This window comes from Phocoena phocoena, chromosome 1 (genome assembly GCF_963924675.1).
Source record: "Phocoena phocoena chromosome 1, mPhoPho1.1, whole genome shotgun sequence".
Taxonomy (NCBI): domain Eukaryota; kingdom Metazoa; phylum Chordata; class Mammalia; order Artiodactyla; family Phocoenidae; genus Phocoena; species Phocoena phocoena.
The window spans coordinates 141,742,451-141,756,956 of NC_089219.1; the positions used below are offsets into that span (position 1 = coordinate 141,742,451).

Sequence of the window (14,506 nt, forward strand, 5' to 3'; positions counted from 1 at the left end):
TCCCGTTTTCAGCTGACACTTCATGCCACAAACCACATAGAGATGGAATGATAATGTGGTAAGGGATTCCTGCTACTTTCAACAACAAATGCCTTTTGAAGGACACTGCAGAATTCTACACTCTATTATTTCATCACAAAGCCCTATAATATACACATACCAGAATAATTATAATTACTCAAAGAATTATATATACCTCAGAAGGCATTAATTAAATGTATTGCAAACTTTGTGATTTTGAACCAGTATTTTAAATTTAAGGGTTTGCAGGATATTTTCTAATCAATGAATTGAATATACATAACTTAAAGAAAAACGTTATTTTCTTTGAAATCGTTTTATGTTAAAACTTAGACATTTGTCCCCTTTACAAGATTAGGTAAATTGCCAAACAATGTTTTAGCTTAGAGGTACATTTTGAGTTTCAATTCTCTGGTGTGGACATTTCTGAATAGTTAAATATTTAGTTATTTATTAAATCAGCTGGTATCAACCCTATTCTAAACCAAGTACTAGATAGTTGGTGGGACCTCAAGATCTTTAAGATAATATTTGTACTGAGGAATTTAGGATCTATTACTTCTCCTCTCACATTAAGATCCCAAATATACTTATTCTTATATCCACTTTATTATTTGTTCCCAGCTACACAATATGTGTAGGTTTGTAAATGGGCCAATTTGTCAGTCAAATACAGTAATTTTTCCAAAGTCAACTTACTAATTTCCTTTGGTCATGGCAACTTGCTTTTTGTTTATTCATATGGTTAAACTCATGGAATTTTAAAATTCATAGTTTGAAAAAGAAAAAATAAAATAGACCCAGATAATAAGATTGTAATTATCAATAATTATATTTAATATATATATTTATAAATTATATTTAATAACATGATATAGTAGAAATGGAGTATTTACTTTGGACACTGGGAGAATCTAATAAAATCACTATTGTAAGAATGACTGTAGATAGCAATTTAATCTCTTTATAAAACACAGGAAGTTTTATTTGATAATTAATGGTGTGTGAAGGGAATCAATAATGCAATAACGTTAATTTAGATATCATTGATAACCTAGTTGTATAGTTAGTATTCACTATTATGTAAATCAAAGGAAAAGCTTTAGCAATTTGTAGAAAAATTTTTGCAAACGATACCCGTACATAAATACTAAGTTGTTGTCAGTGTTTAAATAAATTATCATATCCTGCTCCTTCTCATTAAGAGTATTAGTAAGTTGTTTATAGCTAGATTTTTCACTTTAATTTATCACTGTAACTTTCTTCAATTTTTATACCAGAGTTTTTATAATTTTCATTTAATTCCAGCTTATATTGACAACTAAGGACAAAACATTCTATCTCTGAGAAGAACATTTCTTTGCCCATGATTTGGATAGAAAGTTCCTAACCTGATTTTGTTCACTTCCTTTTTTCTCATAAGGAGGCAGTGGATATATGAGATCCATTACTGTAGCAGTTTAGCTGGTTGCTTGAAATCTCTACCAGTTTCACTAGCTCTGACTTTAACAGGCTTCCATGTACTTAGTGGAAAAGATTTGAACCATTATATCCAAAATGAAGATGCATTTTAGGGTGATTTTTTTTTAAAGAATATAATAATCTGGAATGAGTTTTCCAGAAATAGCTCCATATATATCATCTCAGTGCCTCTGATATAATCTTTTCTATAGGGTGACTGCAGATGGCAGCACATTAAACATTTACGAAGCCCTCCCATCTGACATGGGGAAATACACGTGTGTTGCTACTAATCCTGCTGGAGAAGAAGACCGAATTTTTAACTTGAACGTCTATGGTAAATACGAAATTTCACCCTCTTTTGACTATGCTGCCTTAGGAATCGATCAGAAGAAATGAAGGTCCAGCAGTAGGTGTCTGAAGCATTTAGTTCTAAAATGTGATGTCCTTGTTGTTTCCTTTTGGGATACAAGGCAGAAATATAGGTAAATGTGGTTGAAATGATTGGACTGGTAATACACATCCCACTCCACCCCACCCCCTTCTCTCTCATTTTCTATATGATGTAGTTCCACCTGCAATTAGGGGTAATAAAGAAGCAGCAGAGAAACTAATGGCTTTGGTAGATACTTCAATAAATATTGAATGCAGAGCCACAGGGATGCCTCCACCACAGATAAACTGGCTAAAGAATGGACTTCCTCTGCCTCTCTCCTCCCATGTCCGGTTGCTGTCTGGAGGACAAGTTGTCAGGTCAGCTTTCATTGTGTATGATTTGCTAGACAAAGTTACTGTGATTGTAAACTTCAACTTCATCTAAATAACGTTTTTAAAATGTCTTTCCCTAAGCTTTTACTTTTGTTTCCCTTTCAGTATTTTTTTAGAAGAGGGGGGATAGCAAATATAAGTTTGGCATGGTTTATTATTCTTATTTAAATGCTCATGTTTTAGTAAGTTTGTATAAAATAGGTCTTTCATAGACATACATGTATCATATATTTTTTCAAGAACTACTATTATTAGCTAAAACTATATGGCAAAATGATAGGAAGATGCTTACTACAATCGTGATTTTCATGATTTTCATCATTCTCTATTAATATGTATCTGAAAAAGATTCACCTCTCATATTGTGTTATATTTTCAGTGGCTCTGTCGAATAAATGGCATTGGAGGCATCTATATTTTGTGATGGGTGGTTATAAGCTTTATAACTAAAATTTCCCAAAATAAATCCCCTTCCTTAATCTTTGTATTATCACAAATGTTTTATTTGTATATGTTGAATGGGATCAAATTACGAAGCGTTGGGTCAAACTGTTTTTCAGGATTGTGAGAGCTCAGGTGTCTGATGATGCTGTGTATACTTGTGTGGCCTCCAACAGAGCTGGGGTGGATAATAAACATTACAGTCTTCAAGTCTTTGGTATGTCACCAGAAACAATCCTAGTACTATACTGTGTGTCCAATATTAAACAACAGCCTTAATTTAAATATTGACGTATCAGGAAGGAGTGGTAAAATAGGATCTTAACTAGGGCTTCTAGAATGCCTACTCTCCCCAGGGGTCCATATATATTGGAGCATACTGTCTGTCAAAGTACTTTTCTAACCTGGAATTTTGCATTCAGTGAAATCTAAATTTTTTAAAATAGTATTTCAATCCAGACACGAGACCAGTCTTTTCATACAAAGAGAGAGTTAAGACTGTTTTCTAATAATGTTAGTGTCTCTGAGAGTATACTCAGAGTACTGAGTATAAATACTATAAATACTGAGAGTATTTAAAGTATGAATGGATGTGTGCATATATACTAAATATCTCTGTGTGTATGTTAGGTAGAGATAGAACTCAAAACATTCAATTTCTGAATTATTAAGATTTGCTAGACCAGAGTTCACGATCCCCAAGAATTTCTCAGAACAGTTAAGTAACTATTTACTATAGCCTACAAATGATTTATGTTGGATTATATACAATTTACTCTGGAACTTATTTTATTTATTCTACATAAAGTAGCTGGAAGTATACTTCTGTAATAATATACATTATAACAATTTAAAAGGAAAAACCTAAGATGTTAAAAAATGGCCAAATTTTAAAACACATTTAGTTTGTATGTTCTACAAGGAAACAGTATTGAGGTCTTATTGCTAATATTTTGGAAGGTTAAAAATTAGCCTATATAACACATGCTTTTATAGTAAAGTCATACACTAATTAGATGGTATTTTAAATTCTATATTTTTATAGATCATAGAAACACTATAGAACTGATTGAACCATTTAAATCTTTTAATCTAAATTGATCTCAAATTATAATAGATATATAATTTTGTTTTGTTTTCTATACAGTACCACCAAAACTGGACAATGGGATGGGAACAGAGGAAATCACAATTGTCAAGGGTAGTTCCACCTCCATGCCATGTTTTACTGATGGAACCCCAACTCCCAGGATGTCCTGGCTTAGAGATGGCCAGCCTCTGGGGCTTGATGCCCATCTGTCAATAAGCTCTCAAGAAATGGTCCTTCAGCTCATCAAAGCAGAAACAGAAGATTCAGGAAGGTACACCTGCATTGCCTCAAATGAAGCAGGAGAAATCAGTAAACACTTTATCCTGAAGGTTCTAGGTAAGTAAAATAATTGGGAAATAAGTGATAATAAAGACAATAAGTATAATTCTTAGAATCATTGGCTATAGGACAAAATTTGTAAAAACTTCATTGTACTTCATATTTCTGTTCTGTAATTCACCTAGGTTTACTTTTAGTATCTGAAGCATGTTAAGTTATTGTGTTTCTTATCTGTGTAAAAGGATGAACACTCCCACTTGTAAAACATTATTCATTGGCAATGCCATACAACCAGTTGATAAGTAGCTTTTTAACTTTTTCGAAGAACTGAAATCACTTCTGATGCTAGTAATTTAATGGAAAAGCATGATACTTATACTATTATGTTATTCCAAACAATCTTTAAACGATCCAGTCTGTAGATTATAGTTGTAATGGTCATTTCAAGTAGTCTAGTTCTATTTACTCTTTTGTGCATTAAAATAAGTATTTTAAATAGGTATTCCAGTGTTCTACATGCAAATAAATAGTAAAAAGGGAAAACATCTTTTCCTTGAAGTAAAACAATTTGACTTCGGAAGAGAAATGAAAATGAATGAAATGAATTATTTCAATAATCAATAATTTTTTGGAGTTTTTTTTTTTCACGATGATTGAGGTAAAACCTCAGGCTCTTTACACTTTTTCTAACAAAATGCACCCCACAAGGAAAAATAAGAATTTTGGCAAGAGTCTAGCCAAATGTTTTCAGGACATCCTATAATCTTTCTTGTAGCACCTATTACAATTTTAAGTATTTGTGTAACCTTAAAAGTCTGTTTCATCCTTAGTTAAACTCTGTGATGATCAGTACCCTTTTTACTTATTGCTGTATTCCCAGGGCTTAGCATGGCATTTGACACATAATATTTATCTGTTGGCTTGAACTGAATGGAACTAGGTACTTATCAGGTGGATTGAAGTGAGTTTTAACTGTAGCAGGAGACAGAACAATAACTAAATAAACAAAACAGAAATACTGTGGTGTAGATTAGTATTCCATAGAATGAAAGGTAGTAGTGGAGGCAGTACACCAGAATATTTAGAGACAAAAGGCAGGAGAAAGCATGTGTTTGTAAGGAAGGATGGGATAACAAATTCCCATATACCAATTCACAGAATATGAGGAATATCAAGAGATGACATCTTGTACATTAATTATTCACCTATTAATTGTTAATTATTGACTATACATTATGTGCCAGGCATGTTTCTAGTCAACATGTAACAAATAATTATTGGACACCTACTCTGTGACATATGGTATGACAAGTACTTGACTGCATCACTGAATAGGAAGGATGTGGTCTCAGCCCTCAAGTTCCTGCATTGGCAGGGAACATAGATATTGAAAAAGTAATTACTTATGAGTGTGATAAGGATGATATGGCGAAAATTAAAGTCTGTGGGAAGGGTCAAAGAAGGTCTCTTCAAGGATACATCTAAGCCTTAAAAAGTAAGACTATAGAGATGAGTGAGGAGATGCCTACATCTTTTACCTAGAAATGATAAACCTTGAGTTGTCTATCTGTGTTTACTGAAGCTGAGTGTAACAGCAAGAGTAGAAGACAAGACTGGAAATATAACTGGAACTGGACAGAAGCCATACTGTGAAGAGCCTCAGTTAGAGAATTTGGGCCTCATTACGAAGGCAGTAGAAGAAGCTTAAGCAGGAATATGTTACAGTCAGATTTCACTTCCAAAAAATTCCCTCTAATGACAGAGTGAAGAATGAATCGAAGAGTCTGTTACACTCACACAGGCCTAAAGGTACAGGGGCCTGGTGTAGCATGTGGCAATGGGGAAAAAAAGAAGGAAGACTTCTGCAGGAATTCTAGAACCCAGGAGCAGAATCACGGCCCAGTACATTTCTGGATGTAGAACACAAAAAAAGAAAAATAACACCAATGTTGTTAGAGGCACATACAAAGAACAACCTTCCCACCTGCAGGGTTTACAAGGATATTCTCTTAAAACAGATTTGAAAACTGGCTTAACAGAAGGATGAGCAGTTTTAGCATTTCAGCATCTGTTGAAACCTAATTCCATTAAAACCTGAAAAACTTCACTCTGATCTATATTACAATAGAAATGTGAATTTAAGTGTCCTAATTTGATGAAGCACTAATCTCAACTTAATTCTATCCACCTGCTGGGAGGTGTCATGGTGTATTAGTGGTTCTGAAAGTCCACTATGGGTAAAATACTAAAAACAAGGGAGAAGATCATGCAAAATAAAGCCAGTGGGTACGGGAGTTGACAGGGTTCAGGCTATGAAGGGACTGTTGACCACATTAAGGATTTTGTGTTTTGTCCTAGAACAATGGGAAACCATAAAAAGTTCTAACAAGTGGAATGCCATGAGTAGAGTTGCAGTTTGGAATGACCACTCTGTGATTGCAAAGTGGAGAGCGGCTTGGAGTGGGTTCTGAGAGACAGTGTGTTATTAGGAATTGTGTCTGGCTGTGATTAACAGAGAGTCTAAACATGGTGACTTAAAGAACTTTTGTTTTTCTCACTGAATGAGGTGTCTGGAGGTGGGCAGTAGTTTCATTGGTTCTGCAGTTCAGATCTTAACAGTTCTCCTGGCCTTTGGCCTTTATATCATAGTCAGACCGTGATCGTGCATTGGCTGCTCACCCCCAGCATCATTATAGGTAACAATAGAGCAGAAAAAAATGGGAAAGGCAAAGAACTGTCCCTTTCAGTATTTTCTTAGAATCTCCACAAAACTACCTCTACTTATATCTCATTGGTCAGAATCTTCACGTGCCACTCCATCTACCATCTACTAAAGAGGCTAGGAAATGTAGTTTTTAGCACATTGACAGCCCTAACAAAATTGAGGTCTGTTAATAAGAAAGAAACAAGTAAATGATATTGGGTAGGCAGCTACAACCAGGAAGGAGGAGATATTAGTCCAAGTAAATGGTATTATAGCTCAGATTAGTGATGCAAGTGAGAGGAAAAGATGTATTCTAGAACTAGTTGCAGGTAGAAGTATTAAGACTTGGTGGTGGATTTGGCCATATGAGAGTGATGACAAGGAAGAAGATATCGAGGATGACTCCCAGCTTCTGGTTTATGTGACTGAACAGTTGGTGGGTTTCATCACGTAAATGCAGGGAATGCTGGAAAAAGACCAGGTTTTGAGGGAAAAGGTAACAGGTTCCGTCTGAATACATGATGAGCTTGAAGTTGTTTTCAAACAACCCACTGAAGATGCTTATGTGATAATCATATATATGGATCTAGAGCCCAGGAGAGAGATCTAGGCTAGAAATATAAGTTTTGGAGTCATCAAAGTATGGACAACTCCTATTCTGCTCAAAGTACAAGACATATGGACAAGATACAGAGTAAAATGGTTCACAATCACTTAACACATGTAAGATCTGATGACTAGTATTTGAAGCAGTTGGGTACATGTTGTTATTTTAAATCTAGTACTATAAGCTTTTGAGATTAAGGGCGTGCTTAAATAATCTTTGTATCCACAGTGACAGACACATAGTAAATAACCAATAAGTGAGAGGAATAAAGAATTGACTGTAGTCAAATGGAGAATCAGATAAGTGCTTTTCCATCCAGCGTGCTATGGAAATTAAAAGGGATAGAAATTTTATAGTTTGTTGAGAGAATCAAGAAAGGACTTATGGTTTTTACAAATGAACATAATGATACTAAAGTGACCTTGAGAGTACTTGAACATGCTCAGTTAGGGGATGGTGGGACTATTGGAGATATTCCAGTAGAAGGAATAGCATTAGTAAAGTCACAGAGCAAGAAGGGACTGAACTTGTTGAGGGAGAAAAGTAGTCTAGTTTGAAGCCTAGGTTACATAAAGTGTTTTAAAAGTAAATAATGTTATAAAGAGAGATTGAGGCTATGTTGTGGAAGGCTTGGAAGCCATGATGAGGAGTTTGTATTTAATTCAATGAGCAACATGGAGGCACTGACATCTTTTAACCAAGAAATCTTGGATTGATCTAAAATGCACTTAAGAGAATGTATTTTGACAGCAAAACGTAATAAGATGCATGAAAGTGAAAAAGAGTAGTCATGTGGGACCATAGTTAAGAAACTCTGACTTCTTAATTATAATGTATTAAATATATTATCTTTTTCCAGAAAGGAAAACGAGGACCAAAGATACAAATTTTTAGGAGGCAGTTTTTAATAATAACGCCAACAGATGTAGTAGACTTAGTAGTAGTTAAACTTTCTTAAAACCTTTAATTATAAAATAAAACAGATTCAGAAACACAAAAGAAATGTAGTTTATAGGTTATTTCATTGAATCCTCACAATACTTAGTTTAGAGATTTGCCCAAATCCACTAACCTAATAATTGTTGGAGCTAAGATCCAAATTCAGGCTGATTCCAGATCCTCTGCTGTGAACCTCTGCTCTAAACTATGTGCCTCACTTTAAACACACACACACACACACACACACACACACACACACACACACAGCTAATCCTTGGAGCTGTCCAACAGCTATTTTTGCTGCCTTGTGAAATAGTAAGCTGGAAACGTTAATAGAAAATTTGAATGATCTATGTAAGGGAAATCTGTTTTAAAGTGATTCCTAAACTCAGGAATAGTTGGACTAAGAAACTTTACTGTTTGCTCCAAGTGTTTAGATTCCGTAACATCCTCTTGAGAAAGGTAATTTAGAAGTATAAATAACAAAAAAGGAAGTTATTTCTGCCCAGACATAACAAATGTGGTTTATGCAGAAATGGTCTCCAAATGTAACTGTCTTTTCTTCTGCTTAGTCATTGTTTCCTCTTAAAGTTCTGCACGGAAAAAATGATTGCAAAATTCTATAACATTTGCCCATTGCTTTTGTAGAACCAATAGATATTTAAAAGGTGCAAAAATACACTACTGTATTTAAGTAACTCTCTTTTAAAAATAGTACAAGATTAGTTTAGTTTTTATAGTTTTCAAATCTTTACAGTTAAGTAAGACTGCTCTAATTATCTGAATCCCAACTGCTGAGCTATAATTACCTTAAATAGCTTGCCATTTACTTCATGATCTATTACAGGCATGATCCATCTTTTTTAAAATAGTGCCAGTAGGGACTTCCCTGGTGGCACAGTGGTTAAGAATCTGCCTGCCAGTGCAGGGAACCCGGGTTCGAGCCCTGGTCTGGGAAGATCCCACATGCCACGGAGCAACTAAGCCCACGTACCACAACTACTGAGCCCACGAGCCACAACTACAGAGCCCACGGGCCACAACTACTGAAGCCCTTGCACCTAGAGCCCGTGCTCCGCAACAAGAGAAGCCACCGCAATGAGAAGACCACGCACCGCAACGAAGAGTAGCCTCCGCTCACCACAACTAGAGAAAACCCGCGCGCAGCACCGATGACCCAACGCAGCCAAAAATAAATAAGTAAATCTATTAAAAAAAAAATAGTGCCAGTGAAAAGATAATGCACAAAGACTTACATAGTGCTGGCATTTAATAAATTGTCCCTCAATAAATTGCAAAAAAAATAAAATAGTTCCAGTGACAAATGATAACAACATCTAGGAATTATTTTGGTATCCTTGTTCAGATCAGTTTGCATTGTACGAACATATTTGTGTTGAATTTTAAAGTTTTTCTGATCTGCAGTATTTTATCAAACAGCAAGTTTATTTTGTTGTTGTTTTTCATTCCTTTTAAATAGAACCACCTCATATCAATGGATCTGAAGAACCTGTAGAGATGTCAGTAATTGTTAATAATCCACTTGAACTTACCTGCATTGCTTCTGGAATCCCAGCTCCTAAAATTACCTGGATGAAAGACGGACGGCCCCTTCCACAGGTGGATCAGATGCAAACTCTTGGAGGAGGAGAGGTTCTTCGAATATCTAATGCTCAGGTAAGTTCAGAGTTCATACAATTATTTTCCGGGTTAGACTTCTTACTTGCTAATCTATGAGAAATGTTGGACAAGTTGTCTTGGAGTCAATATATCACAGATCTCTGTAACGTTAGCAAGGGTAGATTGGTTCTATGACATGCATGATTGGGTAGACACTCACAAAGTAACATGCCTAGAAGGAAGAAGTGAAATTATCATATTAAACACAGAAGAAAGCAAGTTACCTTCACATTAATTTTTGCAAGTTTTCACAGTTTTATAAGTGATAACATATTTCCCGAAGCCCTTAATTTGTGCCATGTAGCCCTTTACAGAAATGGCAAAAAGCAATCCAACATACGTATATGTGAGGCTTCAGAGAGCACTTTTGATCTCTAGAAAGAAATCTCAGATGTGAAAATCTGAAGAGACACAATTTTTCAAAAAATGATCAATTCAATAAAATTGTTCTTTTAGTTTGTGTTTAAGGAAATTAATCTGAAATGTAAATATATTAAAGAGAAGTATGTCTGGGATGTCTTATTGTAACAATATACTGTTCTACAAACAAAGGCAAACCTTATATTACAAATATCCATGTGTTCCTTAACGTCCTCATCTGTAAACTGGGGATAAAAACAGTAATAATACTGAACGTATATACTTGGGGTTTTAGAGCCAGTCTAACTTGATGTGCTTAGACTGGTGCCACGGGCATGAAGTGATGCTAAAACGGAGTTAGAATGATTGCTGTTGTTGCTGATTTTATTGTTATTATAATCATCATTTCTTTAAAAGTAGAATAATACATTATTTAATCATATTTCAAGTACATTTTCACTGAGGAAACAAAAGAAAGGGAGCTGGAAAAGAGAGCTAAGGGTTGTAAATCGTGTCAGTCTTATGTTCAGCTATGGGCGCTATCACACCCGTGACCATCATGACAACTCTGTGAGGCAGTGTCTTTATCCCCTTTCTACAAATCCAGAAACAGACACAGAAAGATTAAGTATTCACCTGCCAAATACTTAACCACTGCTCAATCCTGGGCGTGGTTCAAAAGCGTAGCCAAAGCACGGGTCCGGCGGAGCACGGCAGAGCTTGGAGACTGCGAGGCGACCCCCCCCCACCGCCACCCGGGAGCGGCGGGGCCCCCAGAAGCGCACACCTTGGCCAGGGCCGGGAGCCGCCCTAGTCGGTGACCCAAGCCGAGGGCGGTCCGCCTTCCTCCCAGCAATCTGCCATCTGGAGTGCGACCAGAGGGCATGCCAGATCCACCAGGGACGCCGCTTGAGGGCCGCGGGTATAGAAGAAAGCATGGCCTCGCTCGGCCCCGAGCGAGGAAATGGCAGCTGCCGAGCCCAGCGGGACCATCACCCCCATTAATGAGAAGCACGATCTTCAAGTTATCCCGCAAGAGGGCTGTAGTGAACCAATGGTTCAAGACCTGGCCCAGGTTTTTGCAGAGGCCACAGGGGTCCCGCTGCCTTTTCAGAAACCCATATTTAAGGGGAAATCTCTGAAGGAAATGGAGACGCTGGTGTCAGCACCTGGAATACAAAATGGTTGCCGGGTCATGTTACTTGGGAAAAAGAACAGTCCAGAGGAAGAAGTTGAACTAAAGAAGTTGAAAGATTTGGAGAAGTCTGTGGAGAAGATAGCTGACCAACTGGAAGAGTAGAATAAAGAGCTTTCCGGAATCCAGCAGGGTTTTCTAGCCAAGGATTTGCAAGCTGAAGCTCTCTGCAAACTCGATAGGAGAGTAAAAGCCACAATCGAGCAGTTTATGAAGATCTTGGAAGAGATCGACACACTAATGCTGTCAGAAAATTGCAAAGACAGTAGAATGAAAAGGAAGGGTTTGGTGAAAAGGATTCAGGCGTTCCCAGCCGAGTGTGACACAGTGGGGCAAAGCGTCCCAGGAGACGGAGCGACTGCAGGCCACAGACTTGGCCCCGGCTGACTGAGGTGAGGCGGAGAAGGCTGTGCTGTCCTGAAGAACAGCTCCACCAGCTCTGGTCTCTCTGGAACAGAAGTTCCATGCTTTCCCCGGGGCAGCTGGGGACAACTGGCCGATTGCCAGTTTTCCTCCCCTTATTCCCCCCCACACACACCACCAATGAACAAGTATTGTCTGTACAATCTTTAGCGCTCCTGTCAGTTTCTCGTTTTGTCTGTGTGTATCTGTGCTGTCCAGCAGCCCACCTTGTCTGGAGAGGGCCTCCCCTGCCCAAGTCGTCCCAGCTTTTTTGACCTTTGGGCTGGTGAGAGCTCTCATTTGTCCTGGGGTAGTTCCGGCTTTATCAGCTATCCTGGTCTTCAGATACGTGAAGCCGTTTTGCCATTATGATCCCATAGTCCCATCCGTGTAAACCAGAATCATCAGGAGGCTGCGTCTGGTCAGGAATGTTGGGAATGGCTCAGGACAGGTGTTTGGCACACAGGGACTCCAGGTATCTCTCATTGTGACCTAATTCTGGAACAGCTGGCTGGGTTGTGGGTTCACAGACCCTGACTTCACCCCCCAGTGACCCTGGCCAGCCACAGGCCATGAGGTCTCAGGGGGCCATTCCTGCAGTGGGGCCTGTGGTTGATACATGGAGTTCCTTGTCCCCAAGCAAATCTCTAGGAGGTTAGAACCTAGAGATGACTAAGTCTCTGCTCGAAACCGGATCAGAGCCATGGCTTAGGAGGGGCAGAGAGGGGAGACAGAATGAATAAAGCAGGCAGGTAGTGAGGGCCACCATAAACTTCTCAGGAGTTCCTTCAAAGGCATTTCTGTTAACCATACCCTTCTGAGATCTACATTTCCTTCGAGTTCCTTCGAGGCTATTTTTGTCTGTTTCGTGGCCTTTTTCCCCTTCATCGTTATTTAAAAAATAAAACAGTTTATATATACGTCAGCAAGCAAAAGAGTGTTTAGACTTTTTTTTCCTTTTGGTAGATGAAGTATGGAAAGCAAAAGCCTTCTGAGGTTCTAGTCTAGTTATATTATAAAGTTGAGCGTGGCCCTGCGTGCCAGAACTCTTAAACAGGTCAGCTGCTGTCACCCCATTTTTTCACACAGTGCCCAGGAGACAGGCTCCCAACAGGCCACTCTGAGGCCAACCTTCTTTGGCAGAGAGGGAGTCTGTGAAGTCCCAGGCATTTAGGGCTGCGTGGGTGGGACTAGGACAAGGTGGTGGTTAGGGGTGGACAAGTGGACGAGGCTTGGGGCCCGGCCCGCCCGCCCCCAGCTTTAATCAGAGCAGTCCAGTATTTCTCTGTTTCTAGTAGTAGCTGTGTGGCCTTGGGCCACAGCACGTTCCTGTGTGCCAGATACCGTTCTGAGTTCTTGAGGTGTACTTGTCATTGAATCCTCACGCCATCTAGGACATAGGCAGATACTATCCCTCTTTTAGAGATGAGCTTAGGTAATTTGCTCAAGATCGTAGAGTAAGTAACAAAGTCAGGACACAAACTGGGCAGCTTGATTCCGAGCCCATGTTCTTAATCTCTACCGGTTTGCCTCCCGACTGACATGGGGTTGCTCACACCCTCTCATTTTCTCTTTTCCTTCTGTTTATCTCCCATGTTGGCCTCTGCACTTCCCCTCTGGCCCTCTCCAGTTCATTCTCCACAGAGTGGCTGAGTGGTCATGAAGTACACATCTTATCATGTCAGTCCCCTGCTTAAAAACCTCAGTGGCCCCCATTTCTCTTGGGATAAAGGCCAAGGTCCTTACCCTGCTCCCTTCTCATCTCGGGCCACTCTCCTGTTTGCTCTCTGCTGTCAGCCACTCTGGTCTAGTTCAGGCCCTCAGGTGCTCTGTACCCTCTCCCGCCGTGGGGTCTTTGCACACACTGTTCCTCTGCTTGAACAGTTCCACGCCATCCTTCCCCTACCCCTACCCCTGTCCTAGGTGACTCCTGTTCATACTTCAGAACGTAAATGTCTCTTCCATGGAGAAACCTCACCTACTACTGTCTGAGAACATCAAGCCCTCGGGTGATATCCTGTCATGACTTTTTACAATAAACAGCATTTATCATGATCTGTGATGATTTATTTGTGGGATTGTTTGATTAATATTTGCCTTTAGGCTAGACTCTTGAGTTCCTTGGGTTAAGGAGCTTCTTCATCCTGTTAACAGTATATTTCAAGCACCTTGTCTGGTTTATATTAGGTGCTCAATAAATATTTGGAGAATGAAAAAAAAAAGCATAAGCATAGCCAGTGGAACTCAGCCCAGTTCTTGTTTCTAACATCAAGGAGAACACAGCTTCCATTCCCCTCTTCCCTCTGTCAAGCACTTCAATAACCCAGAGAAAACTCAGGTCCAACTGTCAAACCACATACTGAATCAAAACCCTTGAATGTTATAATTTCAACAGACCAAAAAGGAAGCAAAAGAATTTTGTAACATAGGGAATAGCACGGAGACAGGGAAGTGTGTGCAGTAGAACCATAAGTATAAAGGAATCATGGTAAATAAAGCTTTAGAGGGAAATTAAGGCCACATTACACTAGGTCTTAAGTGTAAGAATGAAAACTTATG

At 38.7% G+C, this 14,506-nt stretch overlaps 1 protein-coding gene and 1 pseudogene across 1 annotated transcript in view; both read left to right on the forward strand.

Annotated features, from left to right (window-relative positions):
- Positions 1–14,506, forward strand: part of HMCN1 (hemicentin 1) — a 519,661-nt gene that overhangs the window by 379,562 nt on the left and 125,593 nt on the right. The window contains exons 65-69 of the mRNA XM_065885936.1: positions 1,695–1,819; positions 2,052–2,235; positions 2,811–2,908; positions 3,839–4,117; positions 9,791–9,987. Coding sequence (XP_065742008.1) covers positions 1,695–1,819; positions 2,052–2,235; positions 2,811–2,908; positions 3,839–4,117; positions 9,791–9,987 — 883 coding nt within the window. The remainder of the gene's footprint in view (positions 1–1,694; positions 1,820–2,051; positions 2,236–2,810; positions 2,909–3,838; positions 4,118–9,790; positions 9,988–14,506) is intronic.
- LOC136136209 (BAG family molecular chaperone regulator 1 pseudogene) lies at positions 11,315–11,936 on the forward strand (annotated as a pseudogene).